This window comes from Rattus norvegicus, chromosome 17, assembly GCF_036323735.1.
Source record: "Rattus norvegicus strain BN/NHsdMcwi chromosome 17, GRCr8, whole genome shotgun sequence".
Taxonomy (NCBI): Eukaryota; Metazoa; Chordata; class Mammalia; order Rodentia; family Muridae; genus Rattus; species Rattus norvegicus.
The window spans coordinates 15,339,158-15,367,128 of NC_086035.1; the positions used below are offsets into that span (position 1 = coordinate 15,339,158).

Sequence of the window (27,971 nt, forward strand, 5' to 3'; positions counted from 1 at the left end):
GTAAGGCCTGAGATTTTACCTCCTTACCAGAAACAGAATTAACTGCAATAATTTGAATTTGTTGTGAATGCTAATAAGTAATTTTAAGGTAGTTGTAAAGTTCATTTTCCTATTTACACTAATATTTATGGTAGAAAATTATAAAATAGTACTATTTAGGTGCATAGAGATGGAGAAAGGATCTGGAAAGGACTTGGAGGGGGAGAAATATGATCAAAATATATTTAAAATTAAAATTTGTTTTAAATAATAAAAATATAATGAAAGTTTCGAAACCCTGTGATTGTATGTGCTCACTCAAACAAACAGTTGACTTCTGAACAGTTGAATGTCTCCACATCTAAGATTGCATGCTCATTGCAGACCTGTCCTGCACCACCAAACGGGCAGGGAATGATGGATATCTACAGGGATCATGTCTATGTTTCACCAGGACAAAGAGTCCCCAACCAAGAAGCAGATAATCTATGACATTTTGTCTCTTACTCAATCCTAGTATCCTAGAATTGACCCTCTATGAAACTATTAGTTTGATTAGAAGGATAGAGAATATGAAGCAGGTACTGGGGCATCCCCTCATCTGCCTGTCTAGACTTCAGAGAACTAGGAAAGACTCTAAGAGACCAGTTATTTCCTTCGAGGACAGATCAAGGGCACAGAATATTATTCAGCAGGGAAAATTTAACCTAGTGACATACAGTGTGCTTTAATTAAAACTTTAACACATGTAATCTATGTGTTCATATTTATGAACACCAACTTTTCTTCTCTATTTTTTTCCCTGACATTCCTTGAGCTTTCAGTATTTTCTCCTTTTGCAAAAGAAATTGCTCAGTCAAATCTGTTTTCTTCATCAAAGGTTACCTTTGAATATTTGCTGTCCTTTCTCTTTCACTCCACTCCATCTATCTAATGCTAATTTTCATATGAGTGCGTGCTTTTTGTAAACTCTCCCTGCCAAAATATTCTCCACCATATTCAGTCCACTGTGCAAAAGTAAGAAAGCTTCACCTTATTGACCTAACCATTTTAATAGAGGTTCTAGATAAACTCTCCTTTATTACTTACTGGACAATTCTTCACAGGCTAAGAGACTAGACTTTAATGAACTTCACCTGCTAGAGAGAAACTATTCCTTAAATTCAAAACATTAATTCTGTCTGATCTTACTGTCACCAGTCATCACATAAGGTTAACATATGTAAAACAGCAGACTCTGACCAAGAGAGAAGTAGCTGTGACTTAAGGACATCAGAGAGAAAACTTAATAAAAACCTGTCTGCTGAGTTTTCCCTTCCCGCCTCCAACCACAGCCAGTAGGAGTCATATTGTTACTACTAATAGAAGTGTGTACCTTGAATGCTTTTGGACCTATGCCTGAAGAAGTGATATTATTTCTGCTCAGATCAAGTCTTTCCAAATTTGGTAATCCATTAAATGCTTCATTTGGAATGGAGATGATTGAATTCCCTAGGGTGTACAACAGTTTCATTAGACACACGTGCATATATAGACATATACATATATTCCTATGTGCATGCATGTCTCTCTATATGAATGTTAAGAGGAAGCTTTGCATTGGAAAGTAGAGCAGCATTCAGAACAAGGACAGGAAATAGATAAACAAGTGCACACTTGGAAAACAACAACATGGAATGGGACCGTCAAAACCGTCTTGTCAGGTCCTCATGCTGCACATAAAGCTAGAAGCCACCACCACTGGCTGTTGGCTGTTGGGCAGGGACGGATAGTAGCATTGTTCATTCACAACCAAGATGTGTTTCTCTGAGTCTACACAGAAGCTGACTGCTTGCTTCATGTTTTTCCTTGGTCTTAGAATCATAATGCTGTACATATCCAAGAAATCAAGGAAAATTCCTCAGTGTATATGAGCATGTTTCCTTCTCTGTGTAAGAAACTTAGGAAAAGCCTAGCTCATAAAACCCACCATATCTGATCGTATACCTTTCTGTCTTCAAGCTAAAAGGATCCTATGTCTTTCTATTTTATGTACTTGTGTCTTAACATTTGTCTAAGTACAGTCATCAATGATTATAAACATCTTCAATAATGACTTAAAAAAATACCTTAAAACAATGGCTTCAAACAATGACTGTATAACCCTATATGGGTTATTCATTCTTCCTGTGACTTCAGTCTTTCATTGAGTTTCTGAGTAAGGCAGAGGGTACCTGCCACATAGACCGATGGGAGATGGCTTTGCCAGGTATGCAGATTCCTTCAGTGACTTTACATGAAAATCTATTGTCAAGAAGACCATGACACTGACAGCAGCCCATTGCAAACTTCCATTCCTGCACATATATCATGGATCCGTCCAGATCTCCTTACCTCTGCATCCTAAGGACACCTCTGCCATGGTATCCCTATAAGCCACGCACTCACACAAATGAGATCTTAATACTCCACCACTCAGAACATTCCCCAGTAGCGTGATAGACATATAGACAAAGGGTCTGGACAGCACATGGATGATACACTCTGCTGAGGTTATAGAATAGCTTCTTGTAACAATGGGACAGCCAACTTAAAAAGTGTTGGGTAGTTTCTTAAAAATAAGTCGCCGTATCTCTCAGCCCATTGTGCTGCGTCTAGGTGTAGTGAAATATGAAGGTATAAGTCACCACAAACATCTGTATGTGGGTGGTTTAGCCTGAAACAAAACTGCCTTATACTGAAAAAAAATCATTCTCTGGCTGATTTATACAATAAGGCACTGCTAAGAAATAAAGGAATGAACTGGGGACTTTTAAAGCATTAGAAGTCTAATACTGTGTGGTTCTATTTAGTAAAGTTCAGAGACCAACTCAATAAACACAGAAAACAGGTCAGTTTCATGGTGGACAACAACTGAAGGAAATGGAGATACAAGGAGTTTGCAGAAGTAATAGAAATATTTTTTATCTGAACTGTGGTAGTGTTCACATTTGTAAAAACATGTAAAGCTATACATTATAAATAAGTTTTATTACACAAAGTCTACCCCATTAAAGCTGATTGTTTTAAATCCTCCTTGGGAAATCACCGTTTGATTACAGTCTGCAGCATGCCCATCTCTGCTGCACAGGTGATCTGTATGAAGATGATAAAGTCATTACCTAGTAAGTTAAAGCAGCACTCATAGGCAGTAAAATGCACCCTTTGTATCTGAGCATGGAGGAAGTTGTCATCTCTTACCAACCAGCTCCAGGGTCGTTACTTCTGGTGCTGTTATGGGTGGGATCTCAGTGAAGTCTCCATAAATGCAACTGATAGTCCTGTAGGACAGAGAACAGCTTCTGGGCAGGCGTGGCCTGCCTCTTGGGATTCCAGGTATTAACCGGGAAGACATTCTGAACACATCTCCTCTTACACCATCTTCTTCCTCCTCTTCCTCCTCCTCCTCCTCCTCCTCTTCCTCCTCTTCCTCTCCTTCTCTCTCAGTCTCCTCCTCACTGTCCTCTTCCTTCCTTCTTCCTTGGTTAATGGATTCTTGTTGTTCTGAAGAATCACCAGAAAACTCAGTTTTATTATGTAGTTTCCACTACTGAGTAGAGAATAGGAGGCTACTGGTCACAGAAGGATGAAGCAATGGATGCAAGTTGATGTTAGTGAATGGAAAAAGTCATAATGGAAATGAGGTTAGTAAATATTATTCCCTCTATGTTCTTGACTGCTACGTAAACTGAAATGCAGTTGAAGTTTTTCTTGAAGTTAACTGTAAACTTCTATCTCTTTTGTAGGATTTACTATAGACATGTGATTTTGGTGTCTATGAACCTTAGTACTGCTTTTGTACTAAATAATGTAATACTATTTTCACGAAAATATACTAATTGGTAAGCTAAAGAGGGAATAATATTGCCACATGATACAAAATAAAAAGCAGTTTTCTTGTAAGGCTATGATGTCATTAGATAGTATATCACTATAATAGATAAGTTCTGTAGATCTTTGACAGACAGTAGAGAAGATCTAATCTGGGTGTAGTTTCACTGTGAGTGAAGAGTTCTGAAGAAAAATGAGTTCACAGTGTTTAGGCTTTCTCCCATCAGTTATAAATTGAGCTAATCATCTCTCTACTTTTAATTGGTAGTCTTATACAAACTAGCCCTGAAAGAAACATAGAAATATATTTGAAAAAATTGCTTGTGATATCATTCAATATGTGTTATAAAGTCTGAAGATTTGTTTTTTACAACCCATAGCAAAACATGCACAAGAAGAGGGGGGGAAATAATAAGTGGAAGCTAAAGGTATCCTATTTAAACATGTAAGTCCTCTCTGTGTCCAAGTTTATTTCTCTAAAATAACTACATTTCAAGAAGACTTCAGGTCCTTTGAAAAAAATGTCTAAGAATTTCTGAATCTTGCCTATAAGCCTCGTATGTTACTCTAAGAAGTCAGTTTCAACAAGCACACCTAACATTTTTTAAAAGTATAATGCTTCAGGCCAGGCTTGGTGGTGCATGTCTTTAATCCTAGCCCTTCTGCCTTGACAGAAGCAGAGGCAGTGAAATTTCTGTGAATTTGAGGCTAGCCTGGTCTTACATAGCACATTCCAGGCCAGCCTGAGCTACACCATGAGAATTTGTCTCGAAAGAAAGTACGGGGCTGGAGAAATAGCCCAACAGTTAAGAGCACTGACTGCTCTTCCAGAGGTCCTAAGTTCAATTCCCAGCAACCACATGGTGGCTCACAACCATCTGTAATGAGATCTGATTCCCTCTTCTGGTGTGTGTGAAGACAGTGACAGTGTTCTCATTCATTGGATAGGTAGATAGATAGGTAGGTAGATAGATAGATAGATAGATAGATAGATAGATAGATAGATAGATGGATGGATGGATGGATGGATGGATGATAGATTGATTACAGTGCCGCCATGAAATAACTACTAGCATGAAGCAAAGTACAGTTCCTGAAGTTCCTCTTGGCAGGAGTCTTTTGTAGATACCTGTCCTTTGGTCATCTATGGGGGAAGGGGAGATGGCTTGATATTGACAAGAGAAAATGTCCCTGTCAATCTGTATCTGTCAAGTTATTTAACATACTTATTTTCATAAGTCACTAGCTAAACTTTCTTCCAGGAGACCTAAGCCAACCTCCAGAAGGCACACACCCTTGTTCAGGAACAAGTCTCATTTGAGAACAGATCAGTACGCATCCAGTGAAACCCATGCTGTGATCTCCAATATAGAAATGCCACTCAAGGAAACCAAGCCCCAGTCCACACTTTGCGCTCTGTTGGGACTCCTCAGACCACTACCGGATTCCTGTGCTTCCTGCGGGAGATGAACAGAAGACCCAGGAGGGTTGAAGCTTTGTTTGCTTTGGTTATAAATCACTCCTTTGTTCTCATGATAGTGATTAGCATATTCCTGACAAGCTTGATTAACTAGGATGATGCTTGTATAAGTCAGGTTTTACTGTAGTAACTCTACCACTATGTCTCTAAAGTCTTAAAAGATTCACACATGAAATAGAATCAGGTTCAACCTGACTTGGTCTGAGAACTAGAACTATAGAGCCACATCTATTCCTGTACCCCAAATACGTCTTCCTAAATATATCTGTTTCTCAGCACTGAGCTACATTTTCAGTACCATGATGACTACATTTATAATAAGTTACGCCTTAATGTAATGATAAAATAAAAATAAATAGAAGTTAGAGACTAAATATCCATGATACTTTGCTTTATGTTGTGTACCAGTGTCAGAGCAGATGGGGCAGCACTCTCCTTCCGGTTTGACGGTATAGGGGCATGTCTTGGGGGGGCACGTAGTTTCATCACAAAGCACTCTTCCATTTGAGCAGAGGCAGGTGGTGCAGGGCTCAGGAGACCAGACAGCTTTGTTGTACATGACCATGCCCTTTACAGAGCAGTGTCCTTTCTTTCCTAAAAGAGAAAGGTGACTGTTTGTTTGTGAGTGACAGGGTTTCTGTTAATGTAGCCTGGTTGGCCTCAAATTCACAAGAAATCCATCTGCCCCTCTGCCCCTCTGCCCCTGCCTCCTGAGTGCTAGGATTAAAGGAGTACACCACCATGCTCTGCAAGATTATCAGAATCCCTGAATGGGTAAAAATATAGTCCAAAGCCTAATACAATTGGCTCTTCCTCTTTGCTTCTGCATACATCTTCTAGTAACTGGGTTTTCTTTGAATTTCGTGTCTTCTATCTGTCAAGATAGACTAAGTTCTGTCATAGGAAAAACAACCATGAAAACACAACCATTTTTCATTTACTTAAAGTTATACAATCTTGACATGCTGGGGCTCAGCTTGGGTATGGTCACTCTGCAACAGACAGCATGCTTCCTCTAGCAGACTTTCATATTGCCCAGGAATGAAAAATACAAGTTACAAATCATGCTTGAGTTCTTGTGTGTTTAATTCTCCTGGCACAGTAAGTTGTATGGCCACACCTAAATTCAGGACAGGCAACAGTGTAGCTCTGTCCCAGAACAGAAGGGCGAGCGCACTGATGAGTGCACAGCTCACCCCGTGCATAGGCACACAGTCAAAGATAAAACAGCATGCTTCTGCAGTCTACTCTGCAAGACAGCCCTGTGCGGTTGTTACTGCATTTTGAAATAAAATGCACATACCAAAATGATGAACCTTTTACATTTGCTTTATTGTGTGGTCACACTCTGAGGAAGCCAAATACAACTAGCTGGGAGTGAGTTCTGGTGTTAGCTGTGATACAGTCCTGTGGCTGTCGTTTCTGTCACTGATCCAAACACTGGATTGTGCTTTAACAGCAGTGAAGCATGTGTGATGTGTGTAAATACAACAGAAACAAAGCATGGGCTGAGATGCCTGGGTGATTGCAGCCCCTACCGCCAGTCATGACAGACCCTGACACCTGACTTCAATCCCCAGGACCTGAAGTGGACGGAGAGATGACTTGAGCAGGTTGGCCCCTGGCCTCTGTACAGCTAGCTGTCATGTCAGAAGCACGTGAGAGGAGCAGGTGGTGGCGAGCTCCTTTAATCCCAGCACTTGGAGGGCAGAGACAGGTGGATCTCTAAGTCCAAGGCCAACTTGGTCTACAGAGCTAGTTCTAGGACAGCTAAGGCTACACAGAGGAACCCTGTTTCAAAACTACACCCTTCACAATAAAAAATAAATAAATTAAAAAGAAAAACCCACATATGAAGAAAATAAATTAGAATCTTAACTATTTTTAAGTACTTTGAGACTATTGGAAAATGTTTTTATACCATTTGGAAATGTCTAGTGCATTTTCTGTACTCTTAATACCAACTTGTAGGTTTTGGTGGTGGTGGTATATTTTGTGTTAATTTAAGTCAGTGAGTTGTACCTGTTGTAGTCCCAACTAAGAAGGCTGAGGCAGGAGGACTATGGGATCTAGAAGTTTAAGACCAGCTGAGCAACATGAAAATCCCCATCTCAGGAAAAAAAATTAAATCAGATCTACTATGAGGACATGTGGTAATTTGTCTTTCTGACACGCTAGGATCAAAGCAGTGTGAGACAGCACACTCGCTTGAGCACCTGTGCATGTGAAGGCAAGAGGGCAACTCCTGGTGACCTCCTCAGTCTGAACCCAGAGCTCACCAGTTGACCCTTCTGGCTTGCCAGCATCTGGAGACCTACCTGTCTCTACCCCAGTATAAAATGTTAATATAAAACTCCTCAATATAAGAATGTTCATATGCGTGCATGTTTTGCCTGCTTGTATATATGTGCATCACATGTATACAGTACCTCCAAAAGTCAAAAGACACCAGATCCTTTGAAACTAGGGTTATACATTGTCCTTAACTACTTCATGGGTGCTAGGGGCTGAACCTGGTTTTTCTATAAAAATGTCCAGAGCTCTTAATCACTGAGCCATCTCTCTAGTCCTAAGTATTTTTTAAAATAATAATAGTGTCTCACAAAAAAAATGATGTTTGTGCCAACAAGGGATGGCTCAGTGGATAAAAGTGCTTACTGTGGAAAGAGAAAAATTGACTTCTTAGGGCATTGTCTGACCTTCACATGTGTGCTTTGGTATGTGGCACCCACACACATGCAAATATCCTGTACTCACAAATAATAAAAATGTAAATAAATTCTAAAATGTTAAGTCTGTGAAGTCACATGCATGCATGTGTGGGGCTTTCCACTTCCTTCTGTAGCTTTCAGTTAGCTGAGATGGTGTCTTTACTTAGCACTTAATGGACCTGCCATTTATATTTGTAGCAAATATATCCTAAGTCCCCTTTTACATGTAATTTTGTTATTTGTTAATTTCATGAAAGAATAAAGAGGTATGAATTGTCTTTCAAGGTTTTGTTTAATGGCAACATACCTATAAGATGTTTACCTTTTTTCTTCCAAACTTAGAAAATCGGTAATCATTAAAGACTAGTTTTAAAAATAATTCCTTGAGATCTTTGGCAGAATTTCTAGTCTTTTCATCCTTTAAAAAGTCAGTATTCAAATGTAAATGGATAAAATGATTAATTAAAAAAAGAAAAAAGTCAGTATTCTGTATAAAATAAATTCAGTGGCTTTCATTCCATTATTACTTATCAAAAGTTTATCTTGAAAATATTTAAATAGAAACCAGGTGTGGTGGTGCCCCTAATCCCAGCACTTGGGAGAAAGAGACAGGTGGATCTCTGAGTTTGAAAGCAACCTGGTCTACAAAGGAGGTTTAGGACAGCCAGAACTATACAGAGAAACCCTGTCTCAAAAAAACCAAAAAGCAAACAAACAAACAAATCACCCTGAGTCAAAATTATTTGATTGACTTCCACTCTAGATAATGTCTTAATAAGGGAAAGGCATTTTACTAATTGGCTATATAGTTTGTGTTGTGAATATGATCACTTGATAATTTCTGTTTCAGACTGAGAAATAAGACTTTTTCCAACAATTTGTATAAATATGTTTCATGAATAATTTTTACAGTTATTTTAAATTTTGTGTTTATATATCAGAAGGTAGCACAAAATTTTATTCTGTTTTTCCTATATAGAGTTCAGCTCATGGAGACATTTTCTCCTCACACGTTGTCTTACCTGGTAGCACACCGTAACTTGATTCTACTCCAAGATTGCCTAGAAGTGACTGTATGTTTTCCTCCACACTGTAATCAGAGTGGGCAGTGGGTAGCCCAGCATCTGGTGCAGCAGTGGTTTGCTGAACTTCAAGCCACCTGTCGGCTCTGGGGTAGAGTGAAGAGCTTTTCCTGAGTCTTTGGTGCATCCTCCTCCTTTGCCTTCTGGGACTTGGTTCACAGTCGGTTTGAAAGACAGTAAGCAGAATAAGCAGAAGGAGACAGAACCAAACCGCTTGCTTCATGTTCGATTTTTTTTTTTTTTTCACCAACAAAGTTCTAAAAGGAGACAAAATTTAAAGTTGTTAGTAACTCCGTTCTTACTTCTGAAAGTTGACATAACTATCTCTGGGTGCCACAGGAGTCTCTGAGGAGCAGAGTGTGATGGTGTGAAATATCTGTCTCTCGGGACCAGGCTTGAGCCAAGTTTTTCTATAAAGTGCCAAATAGTAAATATTAACCCTTTATGGATTATTCTCTGTCTTAACTATTCAGTTTGGCTATTGTAGTCTGGAATTAGCCATAGATGTTAGGTGACTGTGACTGTGTCCCAGTAAAATGAAAATGACAGGAAATGGCAATACCAACAGCAGCAGACCCCCCCTGGACCCCCTCTGTCTGCTAGGGTGCTCTGTGGTTATCATCCGCACCTCTTCTGACACGCTCATCACTAGTTTTCTTTGCTGGGGAGCGTTGCGTGCCTATCCTTTATAAAGCAGCTCTGAGACCGCACACTCGCTTGTGCACCTGTGCACCTGTGCACCTGAGCACCTGTGCATGTGAAGGAAGAGGGAGACTCTAGGTGACCTCCTCAGTCTGAACCCAGAGCTCACCAGTTGACCCTTCCGGCTTGCCAGCATCTGGAGACCTGCATGTCTCTACCTCAACCCCACCCAGCACCAGAGTTACAGGTGTGAGATGTTCATGGTTTTGCAGTAAGCTCTTTACCCACTGAGCCATTTCCCTAGCCCTGAACATTTTTATTTTTAAGGGAGAGGTACAGGCACATGGACATCAGAGGACCACCTCATTGTCATCCTCAGAAATGCTGTTCACTCCCTGTGATACAGGGGCTTTCACTGACCTCAGACCAGGCCAGACTGCCTCTCCAGTGGGTACTAGGAGCCTTAGGTCCCCACTCCTAATTCTGGGATTACATGTCATTGTGTCGTGTGTCTTGTTTTATGTGGGTTCCTTACTCTAACTCAGGTCCTCATACTTAGACGGCAAGTAGTTTTCCAAACAAGCCATCCCTTCAGGACTGGGACGAGCAATTTCAAGAATAGTTCAGTTCTCTGTGTGTAGTGAAACTGAAAAATGAATTTGAGAAATATGTTTTTAGGCACTTTTGATCTAGCAACAGCCTTGAGGACGACAGATAGGCTGATACAGTAACCATAGATACTCCATATGAAAGTTCACTGATTCACGTAGTAAGAGGGTACTTGTCTCATACAGTAATTGCCATCCGTGGGAAGCTTACACTAAACATTATCTTAGTGAAGTATATTGTTTTCTCATAAAGATCCAGAGCAAGGACATCTCTCTCACCACTTCTCCCAGTGCTCTGTGGATTTTCTAGCCAGTGCAGTGGCACAACACCAGGAAACAAGACACCCAGGGGCTCCTAGAAGCTGTCACCTACCTTTCAATAAAGCCTCAACTGCCGTTAAAAAGTTTAGAAGTTGGGGTTGGGGATTTAGCTCAGGGGCCCTGGGTTCGGTCCCCAGCTCCGGGAAAAAAAAAAAAGTTTAGAAGTGAGAAGAGCTTTTACCTCTGCAGTTCCTTGTATCGTTTAAAATCTCCAAGCACCACAGTTGAAACTTTATTAAAATCTAAGGGAAACTCCAGTAAAGTTGAAAAGAAAAGAATGTTAGACAAAGTAAGACCAGGTTTCAGTGCCTGTTTCCCAAGTTTCAGATTGTGGAATTAGGCAGGTATTTCAAATGCTTTCTTTTTAAAAGTCCTTTCATTATAGAAATTTTCAACCATATTCAAAAGTAGAAAGTATCCCATGAACCACCATACTGTTGTCCTGCTGCAGTAACTGGCCTCATGGTTCCACGCTGTCTCCTTCCCTTACTTACTTGCTTATACAGTCGCTTTCTTGGCAGGAGTTTAGCTGAAATCTACTGCATGATGAAATTTTACCTGTGGATACTTCACTAGGTGTCTGAGAAGGTCATATTTTTGTTTAGTTTTTATATAACCACCTTGTCAATATTCTGCAATCCTTTATCATCTAATTTTCTTCTCCTCCGTTCTCCTAAAGTCGTCTTCCATTGTTTTAAAGCGTCTTCTTTCTTTGGATGTGATGGCGCACACCTATGTCCTCAGCATTAGAGAGCTGAGGTTCAGGGGCTGCCTGGATATCACATGAGACCCTGTCTCAGAAGCGTACAACCCAAGGACTGAGACTGTGGCTAAGTGGCAGGCCCAAGTTTGAGTCCAAAATTTGAGTATTAACAAGTAATTAACAGTTAATATACAGCTGGGTAGTGGTGGCGCACACCTTTGATCCCAGCACTCAGGAGGTTCTCTGAGGGCAGCCAGGGCTACACAAGGAAGCTCTGTATTGAAAAAAACAAAAAATCCAGATTGTAGATAAATAACATTTTATAATCTCTAGAAATGTATTTCATTTAGAAATAGGACATAGATGCTGACATATCTAAATATGTTTTGTCAATGAAAGTTAAAATTTATAATTTCAGTTCTTGGCAATTATAAACCAGTATTTGTTGGAAAATTATTTAGAGAAAAAGAAGTAAAATAGCTTTATTCACAAATGTAGAAAATCTTGTGGAATCTAAAAAGCTCCTAACTCTTTAAAAGGTTCCTATAACCAACAAGAGAAATCACTCAGGTTTCAAGATAAAATATCAGTCTATAAAAATGAGGATTATTTTTGTATGATATCAAAAATAGAAGCTACGTCAGTGTCATTTTGTAATAGGATAAAATCTGAAATACTAGTGAATGTTTTATGGAAGGTGGACAGGTTGTCTACTCTGAAAAATCAACTCTTAAAGTACTGCTGAAAGAAATGGACTGAGACCTTTGTAAGGAAATGTTTACCCTCTACATGGATGAGATGACAGAAGGTGTTAAAATCTCAGTTATCCCCACATTAATGCCCATACACGTGTCACAAATCCAGTTCTAATTCCACCATGCTGCTTTGGTAGGTGTTTGCTGGCTGACAGGCATGGTGGCACATACCTGTAATCCAGGCAGGTATAGGGGGTTGAAAGTAGAGGTCATCCTGGGTGACAGGATTCCATCTCAAAATAACATTCTAGCTTAGGCCGAATTTTTGTACAGCACACACAACACCCTGGATTCAATCCCTAGTTATTTTTCAAAAAGGCAAAAGACAGGCTTGTGAGATGGCTCAGCATGTGAAGGTGCTTGCCAAAAGCCTAGAATCTGAGTTCCATCCTTGCAACATACATGGTAGGAGAGAAAATACTCCCCAAAGTTGTTCTTCTACCTCTACATCTGCTCTGTGTCATCTATGTACATACATGTTCACATGCACACACAATAAATACGTAAATGTAATTTTTAAAATTAAATCATGAAATGAGAAAATGTTTTATGATATGTAAAATCTTATAGTTTCACTGGAACGAAGCAAGCTTCTTTATGTATTGTTGTGGCTTTGTACCACAAACCAAGATCACACCTGCAAAATGGAAAATAATTTGTACTCAAGAGCGTAAGTTTTCCATTCAAAGCTTAGAACAGTGCCTCTGAATTAGGAATGATTTGTCCCTCAAGGGACAGATAGCAATGTCTGGAGACATTTTCCATCATAGTTGGGAGCGGCTTTATAAGAATCCAGCGTAAAGAGGCAGGTGCTACTGATCACCCTGCAGGATACAGTCTTCCACAGCAAAGAGTTAGCTGAGCATATTGGGGATGCTGACGCTGACAGCCCTGATCGGGAGGAGGAGTTAATCTGGCGTTTAATAATTATGCTCGGATGCTATTATAAGCTGCAATTAATTGAATGGAGTCAGTGGTTCATTATCAAAAGGAAGAGTGGGAAATTAGTTGTTTTAATATGATAACCTCCTTCCTAAAGTTTTTCTCCTAACTCCAGGCTTTGTTTTCGTTTTATGTGTCTCCAGTTCTAGTACTTAGAGAGGAATCACCCAGGTTCATTATCCTGTTTGAATACCTCGCAGGTATAGCAGTACTGTGGGTGGCACTGTCCTTATCAAGTATGTAGCTTATGCATTCCAAAGTGTTTATTTTCCTCCCTTCATTCTCATGTTTCGTTCCTCATTTCTGAGGACTGAACCCAAGATCCTTCACGTCCTAGATGACCACTCTGTTCCTGAGTTGACACTCCACCTTTTCTTGACTTCGAGATAATGCCATTAAGTTACCAATATGGCCTCAAACTTGAAGTCCTCCTGCCTCAGGCTCCAAGATAAAAAAGGATGCACCAGAGCATTTCTGTTGTGCTCAGGTGACACTGCTGTTTCCTAGCATTCTACATGGTTCAAGTCCTGCTTCACTGTGTACAGCTCTCTTTGACCCTCTGATGTCTCTATCTCCACTAACAGGGAGCCCCTCTGCCCTCTGTCCTCACCACCTGTGTCCATGCAGCACTGCTGCAAAGTCCTTCCTTTGGCCAACCTTGTCCACATGAGAGCCCATAAGAAAGTAAAGATGAAAAACATATCCACAGTTTTTCAATTCATATTTTAATCAGTGCTTTAAAAGATAAATTTACATTTGTAAAAATGATACCTGATTTTGAAAACCAAAATGGTACAAAAGTGTATGCAGCTGAAAAGACAAGCTGTCCTAATTACAATTTATTACAAACATACACAAATACGTGTTTCAAGGACCAAAGGATAACTATTTGGGGCTTTGAGGTCCATAGTCATGTCACAGTTTCTCAGCTTTCTTCTTATGGGCCCAGAGTAATGCTCGAAACCATTTGAATGGGTGGGCTGAGCAACGTTCTGTACTGCTATGTTCAGAAAACAGAATTTGTTGTGTGGGCAATTTCCAGCTCCAAATTTAGTATTATATCCTTTATGACTCCTAACTACATATGCTCACATATACATTTAAATGTCATATATTGTATATACATTAGATGTGTATTTAAACATAAATGGGAACTCTCTATATATTATATTCCAACCTGTTTCATCCCAATTAGCAAGAAATTCTGAGCACGTGGATACACAGTCATTGTGTTCAAAACCAGTCTATTCAAGCCTGTTTTCATCCTATAGTTACTTAACAAACTTGCCATCCAATACGGTAACATTTTTCTCTCAGTTTTTTTTGAACGGGTTCCATTACAGTCTAGGCTGTTCTTTCACCTTTGTGTGCAGCTGAAGCTCTCCTTAAATTCTTCATCTTCCTGCCTCTTCATTCCAGGTACTGGGTTTACAGGTTTATATCCCATCCTGGGCTACTCAAACATTCTTAGTCACACATCTTAATTTTATTTTTAATTTTACAAATAGCATTAGTAGAGTGTCTATTTTTTTAACTTTCCATTTTGGTCTTTTTGTTGGTTGACATTTATAAATTAGCTTGGTCAGGCTTATTTTAATCAACCTTAAAGTTATGTTATATGCCTATCCAACTTCAGAATTGTCATACTTTCCTGGTGCTTTTGTCATTGACAGAGACTTTCTGTATGTCTAGTAGTGCTCTAGTGAGATCTACTTTGTCTAATATTAGTGAGGCTCCCTTCTTTTGGTAATGTGTGCTTGGCAGTGTTGTATCATTTTTGCTTTCAGCCTTCCCATCGTGTATTCTTTATGCGCTTTGATTTGTAATGCAGTCTGACAATCTTTGTATTTGATAGGACCATGAAATCTATTTGTACTTTATGTTATAACTTTGCTTCGAGAGACAGGATAGCTTTGATTCTGGCATAAAGGCAGTTTTCACCATATGCCTTAATTTTTCATATATGTTAAACATAGTATAACAATGGGCTGTTTTGAAAAGATTGTCCTTTTTCAGGCTGGCAGTATATCCCAGTGAATAAAGGTATTTGCCATCAATCATGACAAGTATTTGATCCCAGGAACTCCCACATAGAAGGAAAGAATCGACCCCCTACATTGTCCTCTGACCTTCACAAGTACACCATTCCACATATGTACAAGTACACCATTCCACATATGTACAAGTACACCATTCCACACATGCACAAGCACACCAGTCCACATATGTACAAGTACACCATTCCACACATGTACAAGCACACCATTCCACACATGTACAAGCACACCATTCCACACATGTACAAGCACACTAAACAAATGTAACACGAGATTGTTATCATTGCTTTATATCAAAAACCATTTGAGACCACACTTTTTGAACCTCTTCACTTATCAAGATTTGGGGATAGATCCTCCTTTGTAAGGATCTGGCCCGTGTTGTAGGATATTTAACAGTAGTTCTGGCCTCTTTCACCAGGACCTTCCCCAGTTATAACAACCAAGAACACTTCCAGACATTGCCAAATGACCTGCTCCCCATCTGAGAACCCCTAACACTTAAACTCTTTGCTCTCATCCTTTCCTGTATCTCTGGGTTTTTACTCAGATTTTCCTTCTCATTAAAAGTGTGTCTTAAGGGAATTCATTCTGTGAGGTTCTGGAAGGACACGTTTGCCGCGTAGTACATGTTTGAGGTTAATAGTGCCTAACGTTTACAGATCTCATTCCTATCTTTTTGTTTATATTGATTCGACTTTTGTTGTCAATTGCTGCTGTTGTGTTCATATTCTTGTCCTCGTCGTTGTTTGAAACAGGGCTTCATGTATCCCAGGCTGGCCTCAAACTTACTGTATAACCGTAGAGAACATTGACTTTGTCATCCTTTTGCCTACACTTCCCAAGTGCAGGGATCACAAGAGAATGCTGCAATCCTTTGTTGGTTCAATTGAGAAGTCATGATTTAGTCAAACTACTTTAAAAATAGCATTCTTTCTCTGGCCACGTTGGATGTTCATCTTGGTCTTTGGATGTTCTCCTGCACATAGAAGGTGTGGTTCTCTTGTTCCTATTACATTTGGGATTCATGATATATTTTGAATACATACTGAATTTGAGGGGGAAGGGAGGGGAGCTCAAGACAGGCTTTCTCTGTGTAGCCCTGGCTGTCTGGAACTCACTCTGTATGCCAGACTGGTTTGGAACTCAGAGATCCATCTACTTCTTCCCGGTGCTGGAGTTAAAGGCATGCACCAACCAGCTGCAGGCTGACTCAGTCAACCAACCTTCCTTCCTTCCTTCCTTCCTTCCTTCCTTCCTTCCTTCCTTCCTTTCTTTCTCTTCCTTTCTTCTGTTCAAATTTGGGTGGGGTTTTTTTTGTTCGTTTCTTTTTTGTTTTGTTGTTTTCTTAAGTCCTCAGTTCGCCCATATGCTTTAGTCCTTTTCTCTTTTCAGAACTACAGTCATTTGTACCATAACAGATCCATTATGTCTTTCATGTCACTTTCTCTTTATGGTATTTTTTTTTTCGTTTTTCTATTGCCACATAACTCATCCTCATGATTCTAAGTTCATCTGTTGGCCTCTTTGTTTCTTTTTTGTACTTCAGTAAATCATTTTTATTGTTTTCAATTCTATAACTTATTCATATTCTACTCTTTGAACATTTAATCATTTGTTTTAAAGTCTGTCTGAAGATGAGGTTTTCTGAGTGTACCTGTCATCTGTTCTTTGGGATTTTAGCTGTGTTCTTTCTTTTTCTTTTTCTTTTTTTTTTTCCTTTGTCTGATGCCCTTTAAATTCATGCCAGAAATTATAGAAAATATCATCAAATGTTTAAACCTAGAATGATTTTCTGTCTAAAGATTTTCATGCTTTGAGTGTAGTGTTATAGACACTGTCGATAGTACATCAAGTGATTTGAAGCTGGACATCACTGTATCCACTATCACACCATGGGTCTAGTTTTGCTAATGTCACAAGCACCAATGTCATTGCCCCAATGCTTGGCCCTCGTCTTTGTTTTCTGTTTTTCCTGAGCCTTGTGAAGCTATTTTAGAACTCTGTTAACCTCTTCTGGAATCCACAGATGTTTCTAGAAGCAAAGCTATTTCAGACCTGAGACCGTCTGGGTTTCAGTCTTATTCCAAACACTGGCTCTGCTGATTTTCTCATCTTCTTGTTTGTGCTCAGCGGAGGAGTAGATCTGTATTCCTTGCCAGAGGAAGTCCCTTCAGATTCTGTTTGTTCTTTGCAAAAAATGTATATTTCTTACTCTTAGATGTGGTAAAAATTTGTAAATCTTAAATGTCTGAAAATATCCTTTTTGGTTAAAACTAGAACTAAAGCTTCAAAATCATTTTCCCTGAATACTTTGCAGAACTGATTATTTTCCTCTTACACACTTTGTTTTCCTTTTGCTTTTGCTTTGAAACAGGGTCTTGCTATATAGCCATGACTAGACTAGAGCTAACAATGTAGACTAGGCTAACCTTGATCTTGCGGTGTCCTCCTGTCATTGCCTCCAAGTGTTAGGACTATAGGTGTGAGATACCACACCCAACTTGATCCATTCTTACTGTGGTATGGAGAAGACAACTTGAAATCAATTCCCATCCCTTTGTAGGAAGCCTTTTTATTCTGCCTTCCTGTGGAAATGTTCTATTTTTTAGTATGTCTTTAACATTCATAAGCTTTGCTATGAGCTAGTAATAAATTATTGATTTTTTTCTTCTTGAAATTCTTTAAACCCTAAAACTTATTTCTCTGATGACCTATCTGTTAATTCTGTTCCATGCTTATTCAAAGATTTATCCCACCATTCTCCATTCCTCCCCCAACACTAGGAGTGAAACCTGTGACATTAGGGGTGCTAGACAAGCACCATACCACCCTGAGCTTCATCTCCAACCCCATCCTCCATATTTAATTTCTGCCTTACCAAGAGCTCTTCTTCCTTCCCAGTGCAGCTATACAGCCATATGTAGGGAGGGGTGTGTGTGTGTGTGTGTGTGTGTGTGTGTGTGTGTGTGTGTGTTGCTAACATACCTTCTGTTTTCTAGGAACTTGAGAGACAAGAAGGCACAATGTGTATTTGGCTTCCCCTCTTGAATCTCAGTAGTTCTTTTTGTAGCTTCATCTGCTAAAATCAGGCTTTACCTGGTTTCACCCAAGTGGACTTTTCCTCAAGCCATCTGAACTCAGCAGCTAACAGCCTCAGGGATGTCTTTATGTGAAGTCCACCATCAAACTTGCTCAGGATATTTGTATAAATACTCCAGTCATTTGAAAATCATTACTGTAGGTCATTAAAATTAAGTTATGTTTAAACATTTGATGCCCTGCTTTAGTTTCAGAAGAACTAGTCTACAGAATGTAAAGGAGCAAGGCTATTGGCACCTAAAGTCAGTCACCTCTTATAATGAAGTCATGTAGAAGAGCAGGAGCAGTGGCAGCCATGAAAATGTAAGCTGAAGGGCAGGTGACACGGGATTTGTGAAGTAGGACAGAGGGCCCTGATGGACATGTAACACTGATGTTCTGCATCATGTACACATGTACACTGACTTGTTTGTTTGTTGTGACAGTTATGTGTGTAGTAGCTGAGGGTCATGAAAGCTCTCATTCTGGACCTCATAACTCTAGATAATCTCCAGGGGTCTCCCATGAAGGTGAATGCGGCATCCCTGGGCCTCCTATAATCGTCCGCTTGCCCAAGTGTCCCTATTCAAATGAACCTATTTCTGTCTAATTTAGAGATCTAAATAGATTTGTACAGAAGTAAATTGGCAGAGATGTCTTAATTTTAACAAAACCAGGATCTAGTTTAAATAAAATTTAAGAAATGACCCTCAATTCTGATTGATATTCAGTGGTTTATAGAATTTTGCATTTTGTTTAATATTTAATAAGCAACTTTATAATTATGTCTAGATACTCTAATCACAATGTCATTTTCATCAAGTAATGTTTTTGTTTTTTTGATCTTTGATATTTGTCCAGATATTGAATATCCTCTATAAACTTTGATTAACTTATTTTCTCCATTAAAATTTTTCATCACTTGTCTTAAGAAAACTTTAGAGGTATCCATAATTTTTAATATATCTTCAAAGTCATAAGTTATCATCTTTCATGTTACCACCAGACTTAAAATGGAAAATGCTTTTAACTGAACACGTATTTTCCTTTAGAACTTAAGGACTGAGAACATTAAAGTTTCTAGTCAGTTGATACTTCTACTCGTCACATAATTCTATCTAAACATATGACAATAGTTCATAATTCCTTAACATTTGAACTACTGGGAAATGATCATCCTGCAAAGAAACAATTACACAAAATAAAGCATACTTTTAACTTTTCAGTCTGTTAGTACAGAGTTAATTTTCTTAAAGATTAAACATATTTGCACACAAAATACTCAGATATTAAAGCCATGCCACATACTTCAGTAGAAACTTAAAATTTAAAACATGTTTACCTGGAAATCTAAACTAAGTAGCTTTGCTTGGTGTCATTTAAGTCTCCCGCTGAAAGTGAAACAAAACCAGAACTTTCTTTAAAAACAAAGAAGAGAAGGGAATGTTGAAAGTGTTAGCTGACTTCTTAGTAAAATCTAAAAGAACTGATTCCCTTGGGATAAACGCCTTTCAGTTCTTTGTGTGGAAAATCAGCCAAAGAAGTAACCAGGGAAAATGGTTACCAAGGGAAATTTTTTTTAATCACAGAAAAAGTGGAAAACATCAGCGGGAGTTGGGCGGGGTGGGGGTGGGGGACATTTCCTTTGCAGGCTGAAGAGGCGGAAGAAAAAAACCTGTGACTTTCATAGGCTATTTATTTACATAAAATATTGCAGGATTATTGACGTTCAAACAAGCCAGCATACCACTAGAGATTTGTCAGGACTATAGGGGTGGTATTCTCATCACTAAAGGCTGTATGCGTCTCCAATCCTGTTTAAATTGGATTAAATTTGTCTGTATTAAAGAAACAAAAGCTAGTTACATATTTATACCATTAGATTATATAATTTCAGTAACTGGTTGGCAGTACACGCCTATAAATCACAACACTTGGGAGGTAGAACACTGGGAGTTTTAAGATCATTCTGGGCTACATATGGACTTAGATCTAGCATAGGCTACATAAGACCCAGTCTACAAAAACAATTATTGATTTCACATATGAAATACATATATCCATATCTCTGGCTGACCTGGGACTCATTATGCAAAACCAGGCTGCATAGAACTCACAAGGATCTGCCTGCCTCCATCTCCAGTCCTAGGATTAAAGGCGTGCACCTTTACACCTAGGGTGTGTGTGCGTACACACTTAAGTTATAAGGGAGCAACAAGCCTCCTCATTACCAGTTATTCTAGCAAATTAGGTCTGTGCTTTGGCCTCCTGTTTTTTTAACTCCCCATAAGCAAGTTAGAAACTGACCCAACACTGCAGGCTGCTTAAGTTAACTCTGTGGAAGAACCAGGTGAGTATTCAGCACAGTAGATAACAGCCAACTGCTATCAAGACACATAAATTTGACATTTAGAAATAATAAAGAAAAACACTTAACATACTCGCAGATAATGATAAATCATAAGTGACTTATATAGTGAGTGATACTGGCCTCTGCATATCAAATCTAGAAACAAAATTATGAATAAATGCCTTTATATTTTTGAAAGGAAATTTATTTTTTCAGTCAAAAATTCATTACAAAAAGAAAAAGTAATTCAGCTGACCAATGGACCAAAAAAAAAAAAAAAAAACCCAAAAAGCATTAAATTAGAAGTTCAGAGACTACAAAATACTAGTGATTGATGAAAGGCAGGAAGCAGTTTTTCAACATCAATAATGATCAAGAAGTATTCACTAAAATGTGTACTATCACCCCTAGTGTGAAATGCTGAGACAACATAGAGGTGGAATATGAACATTATTATTCTCAGAAATAATTCCAAAGAATTCTCACATACTTAGCAGTCATCAGTCACAGCCTGATTAGAGCATGCTGTTGTGTTGGAGGGAAACTGTGTTCGTGGCATGCTGTATGACAAACAGAGACAGTTCTACTGAGGACAACTAGCCAATAAAGAACAGGGCCGTGTACCCAGGAGTCACCTCAAGAAATCCGTTATAAGAACATCTTTCTGTGCAGAGATGAGCCTTCAGGGTAGTATTTTGAAGCACTCTTAACTAAGGACTTCATTAGAATAAAAAGTAACCTAATTGTATATTTAGAACAATGAACTGCAAAGCTCTTTGGAAACTAAAGTAACCCCATTAAGATTGGCATGTGAAGTTGTCTCAGATATACCAAGAGGAAAAAGGGAAATATTCAAAACAATATATCAATATATGCATTATCTTTTGTGGGATATGTGTGTGTGTGTGTGTGTGTGTGTGTGTGTGTGTGTGTGTGTGTGTGTGTAATTCAGCATCTTTTCAAAGAGTAGATTAAGAGGGATAAACAAAAACTATTAATAGTTATCGCTGGGTGATGAAATTACAGAGACAATTTTTCTAAATAATTCATTTTCACAGTGTTTTGCACTTTTTTATAACCAGATGAGAAAAGAATAACTATAAAAGCACACTATAAATAAGCAAAAACTTATTTTTTAAAAAGAAATTGTATGTGTGTGTGTGTATGTATGTATGTATGTGTTGCCTGCATGTATGTCTGTCTACCATGTTCACTCAGTGCCCACAGAAGAGAGGACATCATATCCCCTGGAACTGGAGTTATGGACAGTTGCAAACCACTCCAAGAGGACTAGGAAACTGAACCCTGGTCCTCTGCAAGAACAGCCAGTGTTCTTAATGATTGAGACATGTTTCTGACTCCTTTCACAAAAGTAACTCTTTAGTGGAATAAAGTAATAATAATAACTATCATTCTAAGATTGACATGGTTGGAAAAGAGACAGTTGTAAGATTTCTGAGGTCACTTCTTTGCAAGTTTTATGGTTAAATGGATGAGGTCTTTTTCAGAAACTATTTTAACCACACTAGGACACGGAAAATGGTACTGCTACAGTTTTTCCTTCTCTCTTATTATTGTGGGCATAATTATATCCTAAGACTTGGCTATCATAGTGCTCTGAAGGAGTATAGTAGTTATTTGCCACTGAAGACTATGCAGAGAGTGACCAGCACCCATGATAGGAGGGAGCCTTCAGACCTTTCTTTTACTTACCAATGAAGTCTCTTAGACTGCTCGGTGTTTATTGTCAACACAAACTAGAGTTACCTGGAAACGGTGGACATCAGTTGAAGAATTGCTTTTGTAAGACTGGTCTGTGGGCATGTCTTTGGGAAATTGTCTGAGTAGTGACAGTGACTACTGTGAGGGGGCCCAGCTCACTGTGGACACTGCCATCCTGGACTGTATAACAAAGCAAGTCAGTAGTTTTCCTATATGGTTTCTACCTCTGCTCATGCTTGAGTTTTTGTCCTGATTCCCTCAGTGATAGATTGTATCCTGGAAACATTCAATGAAATAAACCATACTCCCTAAGTTACTCTTAATGTTTATAACAGCAACAGAAAGCAAACTAGAACAGAAATTAGTACCAGAAGTGGGGTGCTGGTTTGATAGGCCTGACCATGTTATTTGGAGGGTGTCTTAGTTAGATTTTACTGCTGTAAGCAGACACCATGACCAAGTCTTATAAAGGACAACATTTAATTGGGGCTGGCTTACAGGTTCAGAGGTTCAGTCCATTATCATCAAGGTGGGAGCATGGCAACATCCAGGCAGGCATGGTGCAGACAGAGATGAGAGTCTACATCTTCATTTGTGAAGGCTGCTAATCAAAGCCAGTCTTCCAGGCAGCTAGGATGAAGCTCTTACCCACACCCGAAATGACACACCTATTCCAACAGGGCCACACCTTCTAATAGTGCCACTCCCTGGGTTGAGCATATACAGACCATCACACTTCACTTCCTGGCTCCCATAGGCTTGTTCAAACATATGAATCAATGGGGACCACACCTAAACATAATATAATGCAAAATACATGTAGTCCAACTTCCAGAGTTCCTATAGTCTATAGCAGTTTCAACAGTGTTAAAAGTTCAAAGTTCAAGGTCTCTTCTGAGATTCATCTAATCCTTAACTGTAATCCCCAAAGTGAGAAACCAGCTGGATAAACCCTAAACTCTGCATCTCCATGTCTGATAGCATAGCGGTATTCAGATCTATAACTCCCTTTTCAACTTTGTTGACTGCATCAGAGGAGGTGCAGGGTGAAAATTGAAAAGATTTTGAAACTGAAATCCAGAAAAGCTATTGAGTGCTGAGAGCTTAATGAACTGTTTCTTGGGAGTTTGAAAGATAATACAGAGAGAAATGCTGACAATGGGGACTCATTGTGAGGTTTCAAAGGAAAGAAAAAAAATCTTGCAGGAATGTTCATATGATAAATAGTTCAAGGAGCTGTAGTTGCTATTTAACTGTGATTACCAAGAAGTGAATACTCCTGAAGTAAAGCCTTCTGTGCTTTACTAAGAAACAGATTGCTGGTTAGATGAGGCTGAAACTTATATGGTTTATAATAGGAAAACACCACTGAGGTGAAAGCTTCTGGAAAGTATTTCCTTACGGTCAGAATACAAAAGCCATGGTCCAATGGGAAGCCAAGGCTGTACATCAAACCTGGCAGCAGAATTTGCCAATAATATTTGAGGGTCTCCCACTTGATACTGGTTTTGAAAGTAATTCTGGCATGAAAGGGTCATGGAGAGAAGCTGAAGCTTGACACTGGATGGCAGGGTCACTCAAGTCACCAAAGGGAAACCAAAAGAGGCCAATGGTGAAGGCACGGTCTCAGTTTTGCAGTGAAGACCCCAATTTTCTGGATGCCAGGACTGTGAGATCTACCAAGGACAGCAGCATGTATGGAATGGAGTTGGTCTGGGCCTACAAGATAAGCTATGTGTCCTGTGGGATGGCAAAGCTAGAGAAGCGAGTGGATAGACCCAAACCTTTTGTGGCCAGAACATGATGAGTGACTCCCAGATGGCTAACACAGTACTACAGGATTTAAAATATACTGATAGACTTTGGTTTTCCTTATGTGTGATTATTTTTATTCCCTAATTCTTCTCTTTTGTATTAAAGAAGTTTTTTTCTTCCAGAAACCCACAGTTAAACATAAGAGTGAGACTTTTCAAGTTGTACATTATTTTATATTATAATATTAATATCAGTTGTTGATGACAAACAAAAGATAGGGATTAAGGTGATGTGTTTAGGTGCAAGTTGACAGAGAGTGGGGTCTGCTTGTTAGATTCAGCAGTCAACTTGACAAAGCCCAGAGTTATCTGAGGAAGTCGTGATCAGATTGGCCTGTGAGTATGTCTGTGTGGCATTTTCTGTTGTTGTTGTATTTCTAGAGGAAACCTTATTAACTGAGAGAGTGAACATGACATATTAGTGAGTGACGGAAAGAATTACAAATATTAATGCTTCGTAGATGTGTGAGTAGATATGAAAGCTGACATATCTAAAATTAACCAAAGTTTTATTGAGATTTTATAGATTGTTATTTTATTTATAATCACTTCTTATACTTCCTGAATATTTATATTTCTACTCAGAAAAATAAGGCTATTTTTGTTTTACACACACCAAATAAAATGGAAAGAGCTCCTTAAATAATAACCATACTCTGATCACCTAACTTTTCCATCAATCCCTTTAACTCCTAATTTAATATTTTATACTACTGTTTGTTAATAAGGCAGTATGCTCTAGAATGTATTTGATTTCTTCATCTCTGCAGTTTTCTCCCTTTCGGCTCCTCCCTTTCCCTCCCCTACTCCTTTCACATTCTGATTGTCCTTTCTTCCTTCCTTACTTCCTTTCCCCCTTCCTTCCTTCCCTCCTACTTTTCTCTCTCTCTTCTTTTCTTTCTTTCTAATTAATTACAACATTTCCTTTGTCTAACTGCACCATGCCCCTTCAAATTCCTGGCATCGTGTGTGTGTGTGTGTCTGTGTGTGTGTATGTTATCTGATTCTCAGCATTCCTTAGTCGTCTATAATTATTTGTATACTGTGAAAGCCACATCAGCTTTCTGGAGGTTTCCCTCATCCATATTAGCATGTTTATTAGTGTCATCATTGTTCAGATTATATTTGGTCAAACATGTTTGTAAAGGAATTTTAATCTAGCAACATGGCTGCTCTGGCAAGGGATCACATCCAAAGACCTTCTTTGTCTTCGTGATCTTACTGGAATAACACACCTTTAATCCTGGGTAGAATACAGACATGCTTTTAGTACATACCTTTCATCACAAACAGTGAAGGAGAACTTAGTTTGTAGAAGGAAGCAGCCATATTTGAAAGTGATGTCTAATTGAGTGGTAGACAAAGACAGAGAAAGACTTGACAAAATGAGCAGAGAAAGTATAGGCCAACTCTCAGAACAAATAGGAAAGAGAGAGGCTACTTTAGAACAGCACAAAGTGAGTTAGGAGTGGAGGGCAGTTTAGTAAGTGCAGTTCAGCTGAGTGCAGGCAATGCTGTGGATTCAGAAAAGTTCAGGTCAGTACAGTTCTATGCAGTTCAGTCAGTGCAATTCAGAGGCCATTTTTACCAAGCACAGCAATTCAGTGAGAACCTGAGAGAATTGAGTTTGAGTCAGTCAGCTTGGAGAGGAGTTTTGAACCAAAACAGCTTAGTTGAACCAGCCAGCCAGAGTTCAGAAAGAACTAGAAAGGATAAGCTCAAGTAAGCCTCCAAAACAACAGTTACATCCGGCAAATAAAAGTTACTTATGCACGTGTTTCTGAGATATTGGGGTGACATTCTAAGAGACACAATCTGACAGCGAACTCCCTGGTTCTTTGAATATTACAGTTTTCCTGTCCCCTCTTCCACCAAGACCCCAGAGCCTTGGGTGTAGGAACTGTACTGTAGACGCATCAGTGTGGAGTGTGCTCCACAACTCTGCATTTTGGTCAGTTGTGGTTTTCTATTATGGCCTCCATCTATTGCAGAGAGAAGGAAACTCCCCTCTACAGAGTTGAAAAGAACACATATCTATGAGTGAGTATAAGGACAGATATTTAGAATGTAAGTTGTCAATTGTAGATTCTCCTCCAATGTTCACAGCTTTACTAGTCCTAAGATAGTTGTCTAGATTTCCAGGATCAGGTAGATTTCTCTCTGTTGAGCATGACTTAAGTCCAATTAGACAGCTGTTGGTTACTACTAAGATATGTGTGTCATGACTGCATGCACTTCCAGGGTTATCATTGCTAGTCATGATTATGGTTCATGGGTGTCATGGCTGGGTAGAAGTACTGGTTGCTTTCCTCTTTGGAAAGTTTTGCACAGCTTCTACAGCCATAAAAGTTTAATCTCCATGGGGCTGGGGATTTAGCTCAGTGGTAGAGCGCTTGCCTAGTAAGCACAAGGCCCTGGGTTCGGTCCCCAGCTCCGGAAAAAAAAAGTTTAATCTCCAAGGAAAAGGCTTTTAGACCAGTTCTAGCTCAGAGGCTATGAGTTCAAACTGCATGATATCTTCAGCAATAGGGACTTCCCTTCTACCTCTGAGGGGCGATGAATAGCAATAGCCTATAATGTTTTAGGAGTCTTGGATGGCCCTGACCAACAACTCAAAAAGGGGCATACCTGTGTTGGGATTTTTGTTAGATGATCTGTTACCCTTGCAAACAACATTGTCAGCCCAAATGGGAACTTTTTTACTGAGAGAATTTATATTTGTATCAACTTCTATGTATTTTTGGAAGTTAATAATATTATTACTTATGACTTTTTCACATATTCTTAATGTTATTTTACCTTTTTTTGTATTTATTTCTCTCCTCCCTCACTAATAAACCCCCAGTTTCCCATGTCTCCCTTTAGATAACTTGTCCCTTGCTATTTCTTCCCTCTCTATATTGTTTCTCCTCAAAATGATCCCATTTTGTTTTCCTGCTTTCTGAAGTTATTCACATTCACGTAGGTCATCTCAAGACTGGGAGTTAGAAACATCAGATGAGAGAGAACATACAATATGTCTTTCTGGGTCTGAGTTACCTCACTCAATATGATCCTTTCTAGGTTCATCCATTTAGAAATGATAAATTCAGCAATATGGCACTCTATAGAATCAACTTACACAATCAGTAGTTTTTCTATGCACTAATAACAGGCAACCAAAGAGATATTCACAAAAGCCTCAAAGAAAATAAAATTATCTAGGAATAAGCCTAACTAAGGGTGTGAAGGATGTTTACAATGAAAACGTTAAACCTTTAAAGAAAGGTAAAGAATGATACTAGAAAATGTAAAGACATCCCATGCTCATCGATTGGTGGAATTAGTATAAAAATGGCCATTTTACTAAAAGCCATTTACAAAGTCAATGCAATACCAATCAAATTCTCCACCTGCTTCACAAAAACAGAAAAAGCATCCTAAATTTATATGGATTCACAAAAGGCTCCATCCAGATAGGCAGGACAATCATGAGCAAAAAGAACAATGCTAAAAGGATTAGCAATCCAGATGCCAACAAATATTGCAAAGCCATTGTAACAAGACAGTATGGGATTGGCACAGAAACAGATATGGAGGCCAGCGGAACAAACCAAGAACTGCAACATGAGGATGCATAACTCCAGCCATTTGGTATTTGACAGTGATGCCAAAAGCATATAGTAGAAAAAAGAAAGCATCTTCAACAAATGATGCTGGGATAACTGAATGTCCATATGCAGAAGAACGGAAGTTGACCTGTGTCTATCATAGTGGTTCTCAACCCTTTCACAGGGGTTACCTAAGATCACTGGAAAACACTGATATTTACATTATAATTCATAACAGCAGCAAAATTACAGTTATTAAGTAGCAGTGGAAACAGTTTTATGGTT

The 27,971-nt window shown here is 39.0% G+C and overlaps 2 protein-coding genes across 4 annotated transcripts in view; one reads left to right on the forward strand and one right to left on the reverse strand.

Moving 5' to 3' along the window:
• The window catches only part of Ecm2 (extracellular matrix protein 2), a 32,580-nt gene extending 12,799 nt beyond the window's left edge, over positions 1 to 19,781 (reverse strand). The window contains exons 1-5 of one of the 3 annotated variants that reach the window (NM_001427107.1): positions 19,553 to 19,698; positions 9,042 to 9,358; positions 5,714 to 5,902; positions 3,199 to 3,501; positions 1,355 to 1,470 (exon numbers count right to left, since the gene is read on the reverse strand). In NM_001427107.1, the coding sequence (NP_001414036.1) occupies positions 1,355 to 1,470; positions 3,199 to 3,501; positions 5,714 to 5,902; positions 9,042 to 9,324 (891 nt within the window). In that variant the 5' untranslated portion in view covers positions 9,325 to 9,358; positions 19,553 to 19,698. Of the gene's footprint in view, positions 1 to 1,354; positions 1,471 to 3,198; positions 3,502 to 5,713; positions 5,903 to 9,041; positions 9,359 to 10,853; positions 11,579 to 19,552 lie in introns of those variants that run through there. The other 2 variants (XM_039096237.2, XM_006253742.5) reach the window with 2 other exon arrangements.
• Cenpp (centromere protein P) overlaps positions 1 to 27,971 on the forward strand; it is a 175,221-nt gene that overhangs the window by 118,637 nt on the left and 28,613 nt on the right. The gene's annotated exons all lie outside the window — the stretch shown is intronic.